Source organism: Seriola aureovittata, chromosome 8 (assembly GCF_021018895.1).
Source record: "Seriola aureovittata isolate HTS-2021-v1 ecotype China chromosome 8, ASM2101889v1, whole genome shotgun sequence".
In the NCBI taxonomy this organism is placed as follows: domain Eukaryota; kingdom Metazoa; phylum Chordata; class Actinopteri; order Carangiformes; family Carangidae; genus Seriola; species Seriola aureovittata.
The window spans coordinates 14,115,318-14,130,426 of NC_079371.1; the positions used below are offsets into that span (position 1 = coordinate 14,115,318).

The 15,109-nt window shown below is 40.2% G+C and overlaps 1 protein-coding gene across 1 annotated transcript; it reads right to left on the minus strand.

Annotated features, from left to right (window-relative positions):
* Window positions 1-8,412: 8,412 nt before the first annotated feature.
* Window positions 8,413-14,985, minus strand: eef1g (eukaryotic translation elongation factor 1 gamma). The gene is made up of 10 exons (XM_056382496.1): window positions 14,895-14,985; window positions 13,963-14,121; window positions 13,644-13,707; window positions 12,912-13,054; window positions 12,553-12,696; window positions 12,270-12,399; window positions 11,751-11,955; window positions 10,698-10,870; window positions 9,416-9,540; window positions 8,413-8,778 (listed from the first exon to the last, which is right to left on the minus strand). Exons 1-10 carry the CDS (start codon window positions 14,904-14,906, stop codon window positions 8,620-8,622), a joined length of 1,314 nt encoding a protein of 437 aa, XP_056238471.1. The 5' UTR covers window positions 14,907-14,985; the 3' UTR covers window positions 8,413-8,619.
* Window positions 14,986-15,109: the final 124 nt, after the last annotated feature.

Genomic DNA, 15,109 nt, shown 5'->3' on the forward strand with positions numbered 1-15,109 from the left:
GTGTGTGTGTGTGTGTGTGTGTGTGTGTGTGTGTGTGTGTGTGTGTGTGTGTGTGTGTGTGTGTTTGTGTGTGTGTTTGTGCTTGTTTGTGTACATGTGAGCGTGTGTGTATGATTAATGTCTCCGCAGGATAAGGGAAGTCACATGGCACTGGCCTGAAGAAAGCTTTAACTTGTGATACGATTGAAGAAAAGTGACACCACACCTGGATCTAATGATTTCAATTCTATTAAACCTCCTTGAGCAACTGTTTGGCTCTGTCCATAGACAAGAGCCAAATGGGTGGGAGCTACACATTTGATTGTGTAACACAAGTTTAATGAGACAAAAAGGATTATCTGAACACAGTTGAGATCAACGAAAAATTTGCAATAGTTTTGAAAAAAGTTGGTAAAGGTTAGCATGTGGTCAAAACAGAAAAAATTCTTGTATTGTATTTGCAAAATGTCACAGTTATTAACTGAAATTCCTTCCCAAATTCAGACAATGCAAGCAGTGTACTTGGCAAATGGCCTGTTTGTATGAGTCATCAAGATCATTTGTGAGAACACGGGATACAATAGAAGGATTTTATTCCAAAACATACTTGAGAATGTAACTTGGTGTTTGCTGCACTTTTTTTTAAGATTCTTATCTTTTCTTCTCTTTTTTTGCATGTTTGCTACAGGTGACAGCTACAGAATTATAGCAAAATTAAAACGGTAAATTGGAAAGTATTTGGTAAGTAAGGTGTAGTCCATGTATTTAAATAATTCTGTGTGTAATGTAATTCTGTAATTCTGTACATGTGTCACATTTTTAAAGTGTTGTGTGATTTCATTATCCTCTGTTGTGAAATGAAAGCCTTGGCACTAATGCCAAACAAAATTTAAACAAACGGCAAACCTATTCAAAGTGTGTGCTTTCACTGAAAGTGACCTTGTTTGTTGCATTTGTGGTCATGGTGGAGAATGTCAATGAACTTAAAAGTCAGTCCAGTCCAGTTAACAGTCCAATCTGCATCTGGAAAGATCATTGTTGAAAGCAAGCACTTTACTACACAAACCAAATTGTGTGCAGATAGAAGACTTCTTTGTATACCAACTTCATTAGATTTTTTTACACAATGCGACATTGTCAATATTGTGATAAGTGTTTCACCAGCAAATGCTGAAGACACAATCAGATAAACACTGCCAGAGAAGCATTGTCAGTGTCAAAGAACGTCAAAGAAAATGTAGCACAGATTCAGCTTGTGTCCTTCGTAAATGAATGAATGCACTGTTGTTGAGGATGAATCAGAAAAGCTGCAATATTAAGCAGCACAAATAGCAACCTATCATATGTTCCCACAGCTTATTCCAGTTTAATACAAAATCTCTTCTCTTTTACTTTTTCTTTGATATTTTCTCTTGTCACTGTTTATTTGGATGGAACAGGACTTCAGTACATACAAGAGGAGAACATAAAAAAGAAGGACAAGCCATAAAAATAGGGGATCTGCAGGGTTGTAATGAATGCAAGTTGTTTGTGATCACCTGCAGCCTCTACTCTCAGTCTTTAACTCGGTATGTACGGTTATTAGAAGCACACGAGTTCCACATCTTCAGATGATTTTCTGTAGCTATCGTGTCTTATCTGCATTGTTGAGATAACAATGTTAAATCAAACAATTGACCCACAGATTGTTGTTACGTCCCCCTCATTTATGTTGTATCATGAGGAGAATTTTAATGTAATCAAATGCAATCCAGTGTAATATAATCTCATGCAATGTAATAAAATAAGAATGAAAAACGAGAAGAAAAGAATACATTCATAAGCAAATACATACAGCTATTAACCATTTCTAAAGAATGAAAGAAATTCTTTTTTTTTATAATCAGTGGTGGAATTGATCCAGTAGATCTCAGAGGAAAATATTGCACTTTTTTTTCTCACTGTGTTTATTTTACAGCTACAGTTAGCAGTCGCTTCGCTTTCCACAATTCATATCATTTTTCTAAAATATGACGCCACAGATTGTTATAGATTACACTACCTAACAGTATAATTAGTTCTTAGATTTTGCTCCACCTCCACCTGCTACAAAAATAAAATGATTATGCTTCATGGCCTGATTAATATCCAATAAACACTCTTCTTTTAATTCTGTTTTCGGTCTTTACCAACTCAAAATTGAAATACCTGACTTGTTAACTGAGTCTGTTTGCTGTTTGGTGTTGAGCAGGAGCTTCTTCTCTGAACAAAGCTGCCTGCTGCAACTGAAAATGATGCTATGAGGGTGGGGAGAGTGAGCCAGAATAGTTAAGTTGTGGCTAAACAGTGAGCAAAAACTTGTTTTAAAGCTGTGTAAAGCCAAGAGGAACTGCTCATTCAGGTGACAAATCTCTTCACCATGAGCAACTCCTTTCATTGTGAAAGGAGTCTCCCTATTCACATTGTCGTTTGAAACCTTGTTATTAAGTATCAATTATAGTGTAGCTGTTTAAGAAATTGAATGCAGAACATTTACTTGCAATGGGACAGTCACTTTTTACAGTGTGGTATCCCCGTGAAAAAGAACTGATTATTTCCTCCAACACTGCTCATAATGCAATAAAATCTAAAATGTTAACATGTCATCTCCTTTGGTAAAATAGTGTCTTAATCATCGAGTGAAAATCATTGACTTTTCCTACGTCCTTCCCTTATTTTCTCAGACTGAAACCAGTGAAGCTTTAAATATAATTGGAAAATTCCTGACTTGTAAAATTGCTGTGAAGTCCTTTTTTTTCTAATTTAATTTGATTTAAGTTAATTTAATTAGCGCTGATAATTGGATTTCCTTCATCATCTTGGCAAATTAATTAGACCGTAGAACTAAAACAAAGCCAGAGAGATAATGTTCCTGTTGAGCACATCAGTAAAAAGAAATTCCCTTTAACTCAATTACCACATGCACTGTTTGTTACTCTGGATGCAGCGTTTTTGTGCTGTGCTGTCAGTGGAGCCGGGTGAGTAGACAAGCTGGGACTTCTCAAAACAAAGTGGACCTAAAGAAACCACGAGAGCAAAGTGTATCCATGGAGAGATTACAGCTACAAAGAAATCACAGTCATATAATGAATGCGCAGTACTCAAGATACACTATCTCGCAACACACAGGTCGCCCCGCCTGATATTTGCCATCACCATAGTAACTCATCATTGGTAATCTGTTTGGAATTCCCCGCAGCGCGTGCTCCCTCACTCACACACACTCACACACAAACACACACTGATGATTCAGAAAAGCAAGTTGCTCCTTTGGTGCACAAAGGAATGTAAGGGAAAAAGGGGAATAAGAGACAGACTGAATTGTGGTTTCCACTGCAAGTTGTGAGTCACGAACACGAGGGAGGGACTGAGAAAAAAAAAAAAAAGAGACTATTCTGGGATGGCTGCTATAGCAACATAATAAGCAAGGGGGCAGGTACTTGCAGGGATGTTTCCATAGCAATGCCCTGTGTGTGTATGGATAAATATCACATGCCACAATGCTGTTTGTAGCGTTCTTTTTTGTTACACAAAGTTGGTAATAGTCTTTTTTTCTCTTTTTCAGAGAGAATGCCCCCCAACCCACACACCCCCACCCACCCTCACACCATTTCTGTTTTTTTCCAAAGCAGTTTGAATGGTCTTTACTACACTCATCTAAACACACTGGTGCTGGGAACACTTTTTACAGGTTTGTTCTTGCCGCTGCCATCACAATGTGCAGTCAGAGTGATAAGATCACTGAAAACTTACCTCAGGTATAATACTGTTGCCCAATTGTTTTAACACATCAGCCCACTTACAGTGACGCAACTCCGCAGATTTGACGCTTTCAAGCAAAATACCACTCCGTGGGATTAGATTACTGTGAGGTCAATTTCTTCATAGTGGCCAACAATCACTCACTGTTTATTTGTTTTGAATCACTGATCAGTCGGAGAGATAAAGCGTTTTGCAAGGGTTTCTCCTCCCTGTGGCTTACGCTCATCTCTTGTGTTTCAACACAAGCAGATACCTTCATGAGCTGCACATTCCAGTCATAGCTGTAAATGTTCCAACACTCCAGCTCTTTCAATGGTTGGGATGTAAACCACCAGCAAGTCAGTACATGAAATGGCAATTAATTCTTTCCAGAGCAGGGTTAGGGTACCTGTTTGTTCAGAAAGCCCGTCCAGGTCTCAACTGCCACTTACTTTACCAAGCATTAAAAGGGGAAGACTATTAAAGGTCTTGAAAAGAAGTGAAACAATGTAAGTTACTGTAAATTGTGCTGAGTTTAGTTTCATGCACCTGCAATTTGCCTATTTACAACACAAAGGACAACTGTACTTGTGTTTCATGAGAAGATAATGGATAGCCGGGGGCCAATTTAAAGATTGAGGGTTCAGTACACAACACACCCAAACCACAAAGTAGCTGACACTAACTTTTGAATGTAATATTCACTAAAATACAATGCTGTGTTGTGCACCAAGTGGAAGGATGATGAAAGGGAGTCAATTATAGTTATCATGATATTTTTATTTTATTACTATTATTTATTTCCAGGGCAGTGATCAATATTTCTGCTCTTGGTAGTCATGGGAGTGTGTATTACAGTTTTGCTTTAGTTTGACAACATCGCTCCTCCTGCCCCACCTCCAGATTCTGGTAATATGAGCCAGAGGCAACTCTGGGGTTTCATGTCCAAAAACGCAGGGGCTGTCTGTTTTCCCTCCGCCGTACCTCTCCTCTCTTCCCTCCCTCGTGTCACGCACTTTCCTCTCCACTCTCACACTGGCAACCTCTGTTGCAGGGCAACACAAACTAGCGATGAAAATATATAACTGATATTCACTTCTCCAAACAATGACTTGTTTAAGGATGTTACTTGCAGGCATTGTTATGTAGCCATGACCGCTTGGTTACTATATCATATCATCTTTTCTTTCCCTGCCTTCTTCAGCTATTTCCCCTCAGCAGACTCACCTTTGACCTCCCTCATTCCATTCCAGTACTGAATTACTACGCTAGGTTTTACTGCCAGAGAGAAATGTGCAGCTCCCACCCCTTTAAGTGCAGAAATAGGAAGAAACGCCCCTCACTCCTGATCCAAGGGTCCCTTTTCTTGCCTAATAGAAGACACTAATACGTATGTAGATATGCATTTCTACCCCTCTTGTATTTTTGCATTTTTTCTGTTTTACATGTATTTATCAGAGTACTCACTTGCCTTTGTTGGAATTCCAGTTTAGCTTTCACATGTCCCTGGCTGTACCTCAAATGCAAAGAGAGGACACTCGAGGTGAAGCAGCCCTCAAGTGCTGACTAAGGATCCATTTTCCTGCCCCCATTCCTTTTGCCCAAGTTTATGTGTGTGTTTGTGTATGTGTGTGTGTGTGTGTGTGTTAGGTGGACTCGAAGCCCAACCCCAAACTAGAGTCTAGGGAAAACTCTATAAAACTTTGAGGGTGGGACTGTGTGGTGGCTGAGTGCTGTCTCTGTCGGCCTAGAAACATCCCTACAACTGACAACACTGACACTCTGATACTGGCTATTAGGCCCAAAAAGCCTGTAAACATGTCTAAAGGGGAAGAAAATATCTATTTAAAGACTTTGCAGACAGTTACAGCCCCCCCCCCAAAAAATGCACATTATCTAATTATAACTGTCTCATTTTAGAGTCACAAAAAAATGCTAAACACATAGTGGAGGAACTTTTTGTAGCAATAGCATCTGCAATGCATTGAGGTTCTTTAGAGAATGCTGTGTTGTAGTTCAACCTCGGACTCCCCGGTGTTAGCTCTTCACCTCTTTGTTCCAAGCCCACCACCGACTGCCTCACTCTTTTCCAGATGTGTGCCCTGCACCACCAGATGCTCAGCACATGCATACCATGCCTAAAGCTCCTACAGGGGGCTGACAGCCACACAGGGACCTTGTGTGGTGAAACAATACGGCCTCTCTCTCTCTCTCTCTGTGTTCCTCACTCGCCAGCACTCCTCACTGTTGCAACTGCTTTTAAGACAAACCCCTGCTCACCCCACCCCCTCCACTACCCACCACCCCCACCCCCTCCCTGAAACGGACACAGAAAAAAAGATGTCCAGGGACCAAGGATCGAGAGAGGGGAAGGAAAAAGTAGTGTATGTGTGTGTATGTGTGTGTGTGTGTGTATGTGTGTGTGTGTGTGCAGCCAACAGCGAAATAAAGACCAGGGGGAGGAAGGTTGGCAGGGCTGGGAGAGAAAATGTTGCTGTTGGCATAAGACCGGCATATTGTTCATGTGTTTTAATTTAGTTTAGCTTTTTTTTTATTCTGCAGTTACTAAACACAAATAAGGACCAGAACATTTTATGGACTTAATACTCACTGCTTTTGCGTAGGGAACTTGCCCCAAGAGCCTTACAGCTGTGTGTGTTCTGCTCACATTAATATCATATTTGATTGCAAGATGAAATGGCTTTTGTAACGCCACTCCTTCAGCAATCCAAGGATTACCCATCAGCAGTGTTGTAACTGCCGCGATACTGCGGGTGAAGTCAAAGCTATTTGTTCAAGTTACAGCCCTCTTCCACTACGATCCACAGGATGGGTGAGTCATGTGTTCAAGGACTTGTGCGCTTTGCTGTTATGGGAAGATTTCCATTTTCTGATTTCCATGAGACCACAGAACAAACTAAAATGGCCTCCCTGATTCAACACTATGGTGGAAGATGGTTGCGCCAAAATGATCTTGAATCACGCTTAGTAAGCTGGAAAATATGACACATCTGACTCACTCTGGGATGAGATTCCCCTCTTGTGCATCTCTCATGTGTGTGAGTGTGAGCCTGTGTGTCACAGACAAAAAGAGATCCACCTAAGATTTTTTTAATCTTATGAAGTGAACATATTGTGTGTTGAAACAAAGGTTGATTATGCTAAATACATTACTGAACATTTCCAAACTGAATTCAAAATGAAGTGACTTCATAATTAGAATATCAATAGACATTATATGGGCTGGGCCAGGTGTCCTATTTTGCCCATAGCTACTGTATGTACAACAAACAATGAAGCACTAAACAAAGAAATCAGTTATGGCAGAATTGAAAGGATAAGTTTGTTTGCAGGTGTGGGAACAGTCAACAACAACTTTCATACAGTTGGGTGTGTCCGATTAAATCAAGTGCTTTGTCTTCACAGTCCAACATTAACTCTACCTTGTACAGACACAATTCACATGAAGCGTCATAAACATTTTCCTCAATCAATATAAAAGAAAGGAAATGTTTTAAGCTGCAGGCTGACATAAGACAAAAAAACTGCATTAACACGGTCTATCCCCTTTAATGGAAAGTTTTTTCTTCTTTAATGATACCAACTTGCAGAAGTAGGCTCCGAAACATGGCATTTCTCCATTTGAGTGGGGTGTGGTCAAATCATACAAAAGATTTTTATATCCGTCTGTCACGTCAAGTAAATTAATTCATTCTCAGATACTGTGCATTTACAATACATTGTATGAATTTGTCTTTATAAAGTTAAATGAGGATAAATTTAAAAATTATATGACCAGCATAGCAACATTGTTTTTAAAGAATTTTAGTTTTGAGTCAGTGTGCAGGCTTTTCTCATTTCATGTGTCATAAAACTAACACGCAAGTTAAATTTTACTCAAGAGAAAGTTAAACTGAAAAAGTTTTGTGTTTATGGCCCAGGGCCTTGTAGATGACATTTCAAGGGGCATCCAGCTGGATGCTACTTGATTTGTTCCAGACTTCCACTCCTTGGGGAAGCACAAGAAATATTACAAGAGCTCAAACTTTAAAAGCAGACTACATTTTTATTTTAGTTTGAGCAAACCACGAAGCTTAGCCCAGTCATTTTCTTTCTCTCTCCTGCTGTTGGATGCTCGTCATTCAACAAGCCGTTCAGTTTCCCAGTGGCAAGTCTTTGCCTGCCCTCTGCAGGTGTTAGATAACACTGCATAACCAGCTGGACCTAAAACCTACAGTTTAGGAATAACAGCTGACAGGGACCAATTTAATTCTTAGATCAAAAATATTTCATAGATGCATTAACCAATTCCAAGTCAACAGTATAAATGGTACAGAAAATGCCTGTAGTGACTATTAGAGTAACTTGATACCAAGTTAAAAAGCATTATTTCACTGACCCCTTCTGGCTGAAAGTTTCAAATCTGATACCTCCAGCCACACCCAGCACTACTGTTGGGTGTGGTCAGAAGTGTGCACTGTTGTACCATATAACAGTGACGTCAGTGTATTCAATACACTCATATAGCAGCAGCATGGTTATAACCAAGGATTTAGGGAAATGCAAATGCATTTATTGATGGGTTAACACTCTAAAAACCAAAAGACACCAGACACTCAACACTTTAAAAACACATTTAGACTGAAGCCATACAACAGACATCAAATCCCATAGTTGGCATGGTGGAAAATGCTTTATTTTTCAGGTCAAAACAACAAAAAACCAGTTTGGGGCCACAGACAATTCACTCGTCTTTTAACACCGTCATTCCAAGTCATTTTTGCAGTTAAGTAAGCACGTGGTGGCTGAAAGTCTGTAGGTTTTACATTTTGGAGAGCATAGGCGCAGAGTGCTTTTGTTCATACTGTCCCCAGAGCCCTCTCACTTGAAGACCTTGCCCTGGTTGAAGGCTTTACCCACGTGCTTGAAGTCTCCCTCCCAGGCAAAGTACTCCTTTACCATGGTCTTGCACTCCTCGCTGTCTGGATTCAGCTTGCGCCAATCGTATGATTCATAGTCGATCTGCCAGTCTTCAGACAGCTGGGGGAGAAATTAAACAATTCCTTATTTGAATGGAAGGGAATTACCCTCAACTTTGATGAGCTGATAATGTACAACCACCACTGATTATCAGATGATAGATTACTCAATGCAGTTTATCCAGCAGGGAATACTTGGACCATAAAATGTGTGCAGTCAAATGCAGATCATGTAAACTACAGTGTGTCTCAAAAGTCTGAATGTTAAATTTCAAGACTAATTTTCTCAAACAACTCAATTCCAATTTGAGCTGCAAAAAATTTAGCCAGTAAATAAAGTCCAAACTACAGCAGTGCAGAAAACTCAACCTACATCTAGAATTTCTACTGCAAGTTTTTGACATTGTTTAATGTGGCCACAGCATGAACCAGCCTATTGCTCACTGAAACAGAGATGACTGGGATGAATGTGGTCTCAAGTTTCTCTTCCCCTGTCAGATTAAGACTTGGTGCCATGATTGGACACTGCCTTGCCCAATGACAGGGGACAATCCACTAACCTGGAAATAATGAGAATCCAATCATTTAATCTCTCAGGAAATAAATTAGTTTGTCAAAAACAGGCAGTAAATGCTCCAGGGTGGGGTTCATATGAAGTGAGAACACCATGGAAAATGTGTTCATACTTAAATACTTACAGTGAAGGCCAGATCCTGGCCTCTGAAGATCCAGATGCCAGAGATGCTGCTGTCGTTGTTGGTGCCAAACAAGATGACGCTTGCAAAGGCATTCTTTCTGAGTTTGTCCAAGCGCTGGAACATACCTGAAGAACAAGGAAGGCATTTGACACATGGTGGGTATTTTATCAATGAACAATCAAACATCCACAACACACAGTTTGGTAGCAACACTGAACAATGCCATACGTTTCATCCATGTTTGTTGTAAAACACTTCACTCAATGCCTAACTCGAAGAAAATATTTATAGATGATCCACAGCAACTCCATGCCCACCTTCATAAATAGCCAAGAAGAAAAAAGAAGGCTCAAACTAAAATACCTGCTGCTCACTTCTGTCTTAGAGTAACACTTCAGTATTTCAATACGAGTCTTGTTTTACTGTGACCACAGCATGAACCAGCCTATTGCTCACTGAAACGGAGATGACTGGGATGAATGTGGTCTCTAGTTTCTCTTCCCCCATCAGATTAAGACTTGGTGCCATGAATGGACACTGCCTTGCCCAATGACAGGGGACACACACTGCTTACCCCACACAGGGATGACTCCCAATTATAGTGCAGGCCTATTTCTACCCAACAAATACTGTGCATTTTAACAGCACATATTGTACACAGCATTGAGTTTTCTTTAACAAAAGATGCGTCTCATTTCAAAAAAACGATCTGGAAATCACATCTTAATTCTAAGAACTTTAGAGCAACCATGGATATCTTGAGAACTGAAAACTTATGTTGCAACCTCAGAAGCAGCTGAGGCTTTAAAATGTTTAAGCATAGCACATGCAATCTTTAAAATGTATGAATATGATGTAAGCCATTATTTCTAAATAAAGATCTATCCAATACATTCATATTTAATCAGTACCTGCCTACTTTTCAAAGCCACATGAAAGTTTCCTAAAAGGCCTACTAACTCTTGAGGTCACATTAAAATATGAGCTGAATCTGCTCTGATAAAAACTTGTTTTTGGACCATGGGAACAAACCTTAAATGGAGGAAATTCATGCCAATGCATGACCCAGGAAACCCCCATAACAAGTAGGGCCAAGGCCAAAATTAAATCCCTTTCTGAAGTTTCATTCCAACAACTGAGCGACTGTTGTTCCAGATAAATACGTAGGACTGAAAAGTATGAACTGTGCCTTCACAAAAATGACATCAATACATTATAGAACCCCTAAAGTCATCCCCTTTAGATCAATAAGCTCAGTAAAGGGGCTGCTGCTGAGTCTCACCTGTGATAAGGTTGCAGCTCTTGAAGGTAAGTGTAAGCTCCTCGGGGTATTTGTACTGGCCATACCAGATGGAGTACCCCTCACGGTCAAAGTGCTCCCAGAAGTGGGGAAGGGCTACTGTCAGGGTGTCCTCGTTGGAGTACTTCCTCTTGAACTCGTCCATGACGAATGTGCTTAAAAAAAAAAAAAAAAAAAAGCGGAGACAGATTTGGGTCATGCATGTCTGCTGTCTGAACATGTAGATAGGAGAAAAATAAGATGTTGCAGGTGGACTTAACTAAAAAAAAAGTGATCTAAATGCTCAATTAACTTTTCATGTCCCACCACAACTCTTCGTGTGTGTGTGTGTGTGTGTGTGTGTGTGTGTGTGTGTATATATATATATACACACACACATACATATATATATATATATATATATATATATATATATATATATATATATATTTTTTTTTTTTTTTTTGGCTGGTGACAAAGAAATATCTACACTATACTTCATCTTTCAATACCAATATCAACAATAAAGCTCCAAGTTGAATTTGTGGCCACAGCATGAACCAGCCTTTTGCTCACTGAAACAGAGATGACTGGGATGAATGTGGTCTCAAGTTTCTCTTCCCCTGTCAGATTAAGACTGGGTGCCATGACTGGACACTGCCTTGCCCAATGACAGGGGACCATCTGCTTTCCCCAACAAGGGAAGTTTCTCCAATTGCTGCAGAGGTCTGTTACTGACCAACAAATTATCTGTAGACTAAACATCCTGACCATGAATGATTCAATGCGCCATCAAATGCCTCAAATGTGCCATGGAGTCAACTGCCTCCACCCACTAATTAGAACTCTAAAATAGAAAGAGGTACTAAGAGGTGATCATGCTGAGGTGATCAGTTGGAATAATTCCTGCATACTATTGACCCTCCATTCCATGTTGTTGACCACTCCTGTTCAAACATCTAAATTGTTAACTACACATGACAATTTCTAAATGACATTAATGAAACTGCATACCAAAACGGACACTACAGATAAGAAATGCCTCTAGACATTTACCTCTTAGGCAGGTGTGCAAAGGGGTCCTTGGTTTTGGGCTCTGCAGCCAAAACGGCATCACAGTCGTCCATCTCCTCCTCTGGTGCAGGCTTCTTCTCTTCCTTTTTCTTTTCTTTTTTCTCCTGGGGCTTGGCTGCCTCTTTTCCTCCCTTCTCTTTCTTAGCAGGGGTCTCTTTCTTGGGCTGCATCTCAGCAAACTTCTTGGCTGGTCAAAGAGAACAAAACAATGGACAACGTGTTTTCTGTTAAATGTTCCATTTATCCGGCTTTAGTTTTGCACCCTCTGAGACCACTCTGGCAAATACTTTGGAAATAAATTGTAAAATATTACAAGCAATTTGACAAAGTTTGCAGAAGTGTTAAAATAAATAAGGCTGCAGCTATTTCATTACACATCTATTATAGATCATTCAGCTGAACAATAAAGAATTCAGCAACAAAGGGGGAGTACTAATTTCACCCTTCAAATGACATCAATGTGCTGAATGACCACTTCTGATCTCATTGCCATCAACATACCATCAAACTGGGCCATCTTGTCACACAGCTTGACCTCTCCAAGGACAGCCTTGAACTGGGGCTGGTTGACACAGGTGACAAACCAGCGGGTCACGTTGGGGTATGGCTGACGGAAAGAAGGTTCAAGGACCTGAAGGGTACAAAGATGTGTTACAGTCTTTTGGAGAGCATCTTAGCAAAAATAACTTTTCATAGATCAAAAGTTGGTCCAAGAAATGTCAAAATTAATGACTATTGAGTATGTGGCTGTTCATGTAACTTATTTGCTGTGTGTATGTCAAACCTGTTTGTAGAGCCAGAGCATGGAGCAGACCACAGTGATGTCAGCAAGGCTGATCCTCTCTCCCACAAGAAAGGTACGGGTATTCAGGTGTTGGTTCAGTACTGTGAGGGCTTTCTTCACATCCTCCTTGGCCTGCTCCGTGGCCTGGACAGTTCGACAGAGGGAAAAAAAATAAAAATAAAAAATAAATAAATAAATAAATAATGACTATGAGGGGATGCACAATATTTAAAGTCTGTAGTCAAGCGCTAAGTCACAAGAGGGTGTTGTACTATGGCCAACTGGCACCAACGTTCCAACACAGCGACAAAATAGTAATTTAAGTCTTTTGCTTGGCCAGAAAATGCTGAGCTGCACACCTGCTTGTTGAACTGCATGATTCCCAGAGTGGGGAAGACCCAAGCGCTGGCTGGAGGGATGATCTCTGAGTCAGCAAAGCTCACCCACTGCAGCACCTCGGCTGCAGCCTGGGGAGTGGCGCCACGCAGGGCATCATTGCTCACTGTTGTTAAAAGATAGAAAAATGTTTTTTGAAGAAAAAAGTCAAAGTTACAGAGCCAGTCCACATTTTGTGTGCTGAACACATATAGTAAGTGGGTTTTCATGGGATAAACTCTATTTCAACATTAATGTACTGTCTTGAAACACTTGCATTGAATTGCAGTTACAAATGCAGTCGAGTAAAAATTCTGGCAGAAAGGTGTGAAGAATGTGAAACATTTGATTTGTCCAAAAAGTTTAACAGTTTTGATCCATTTAGGTAGGGACCCAATGCTGATCATGCTGTTTCACAGGTTTGGCTGAACTCCAAAATTAACAGTGTAAATGTCTGTCATGAGAGAGCTCCTCTAAAAAAAAAAAAATTAAAAAAAAAAAAAAAGAGACTGAATTAATGTTTTGCTGACACAAATTATGTATGTTACCACAAACTCTACATCTGTGATAAACATTTAAGCCCTAACGAAGAAGCCGTCTGTTTGGCCAAGTGGTATAAACTCTACTTCCTTTAAGACTATAAATGTAGACCTTTTTGATGAACAGCCAGAGTGCATAAGGCACTAACCATTTAGTTATTAGTGAATGCAACTTACAGTAGTGAGCAATGGCATTACTCTCAAACAGACAGAAGCCGTCATCTCCCTGGTAGGCAGGTACCTGCAAACAGTGGGATTTAGTTATATTTTTATCCAGAGAATGAATCAGTAATGTGCATGAGCAGATTCTTTGGTTACAATGGTGTTCTTAAATAATTACATTTAACAATAAATTTTAAAATAATTGCAGCAACTGTTTTGACCACATTTGTTGCCAACATCGCCACAAGCCCTACAGTAGAAAAGGAGGTTCTTCAAGTCGACTGCAGATACATTTGCAAAACTGGTGCAATCCCATTTAACTAGTTGCACTAACCTTGCCCAGAGGGAAGTTATTGAGGAAGGCAGGAGTGCGGTTTGTCTGCCCGAAGGTGAAGGCAGGGGAGTTGCTGGCAACTTTGAGGCGAGCACCACTGTACTGGGCTGCAATCTGGGCCTTGAAGGCCCGCCAGTTCTCTGGGTATGTGAACAGAGTCTGAAAGGAAGAGAACACAAAAAAGTATTATACAATTAAAAGCATTAAAATTAATTTGAACATACATAAAATCACAATTTGCTAACAAGGTAACTGCATACTGTGTTGACCTAAGGATGTTCTCATAGTGATCTCTCAATGTTTCAACAAAGCACATCCTCTTTCAGTTACGAGGTAAAAGATGAATGATGCCATCCAAATCCAGCTGGTTGACCATTTAAAACCCCCTAGCTAGGAAGGGTAACAGGGTGAAGCTGGGATACGTCCACAGATTTAACTAATAAAAGCAGGTTACCAATGACAAATGTACGTTTGGTAACAAACTACGAGCAAAAACTGAAATATTCACGTGGCTACTAGCTCGCTTTAAATGCTAACTAGCTATCTTTACCGGCAGTATAACAGGAGTCTTAGTTCGCGTAACATTTAACAATAGCCGTAATTACAGGCGCTAAAAATCTGGACAAAAGGTCCAAGGTCTAACTTTTAACAGGATGAAAATAGCTAAGGTAACGTGGCACAAGACTGGGCCAGCAAAGGGGCGTCATTCACTTTCAATGCAACGTCAGGATAGCAAAAGCTAACCTCAGTTAATATGAACACTGAATGAAATTCTTTGAAAATAAACCCTCTAACATCTACCTAACAGACACAAAGCGTTGTTCACATGCAAAGGTACTCAGTAAAGATGCAGATGGGACTGATTTTCATCGGATTACGCCAGGAAAGTTTAAACAGAGCAACATCACTAGCCATCTCTCCATCTTACTCACCCCTGCCGCCATCTTCAGGACGAGAGAAAGAAAGAACGAGGGCGCGCTCCACTGACGTATTTACGGCCACAAGACGTGCGCGCCCGTAAAATTTCCGCGTTCACATTTCGCCGAATGTTTTGTACCGGCGGGGTGATGCTTTGCCACATTTCAGCCGATTTCAACACATCTGATCTGATTTTAAAATGTATTAATATTAACTAAAGATGGCGTAC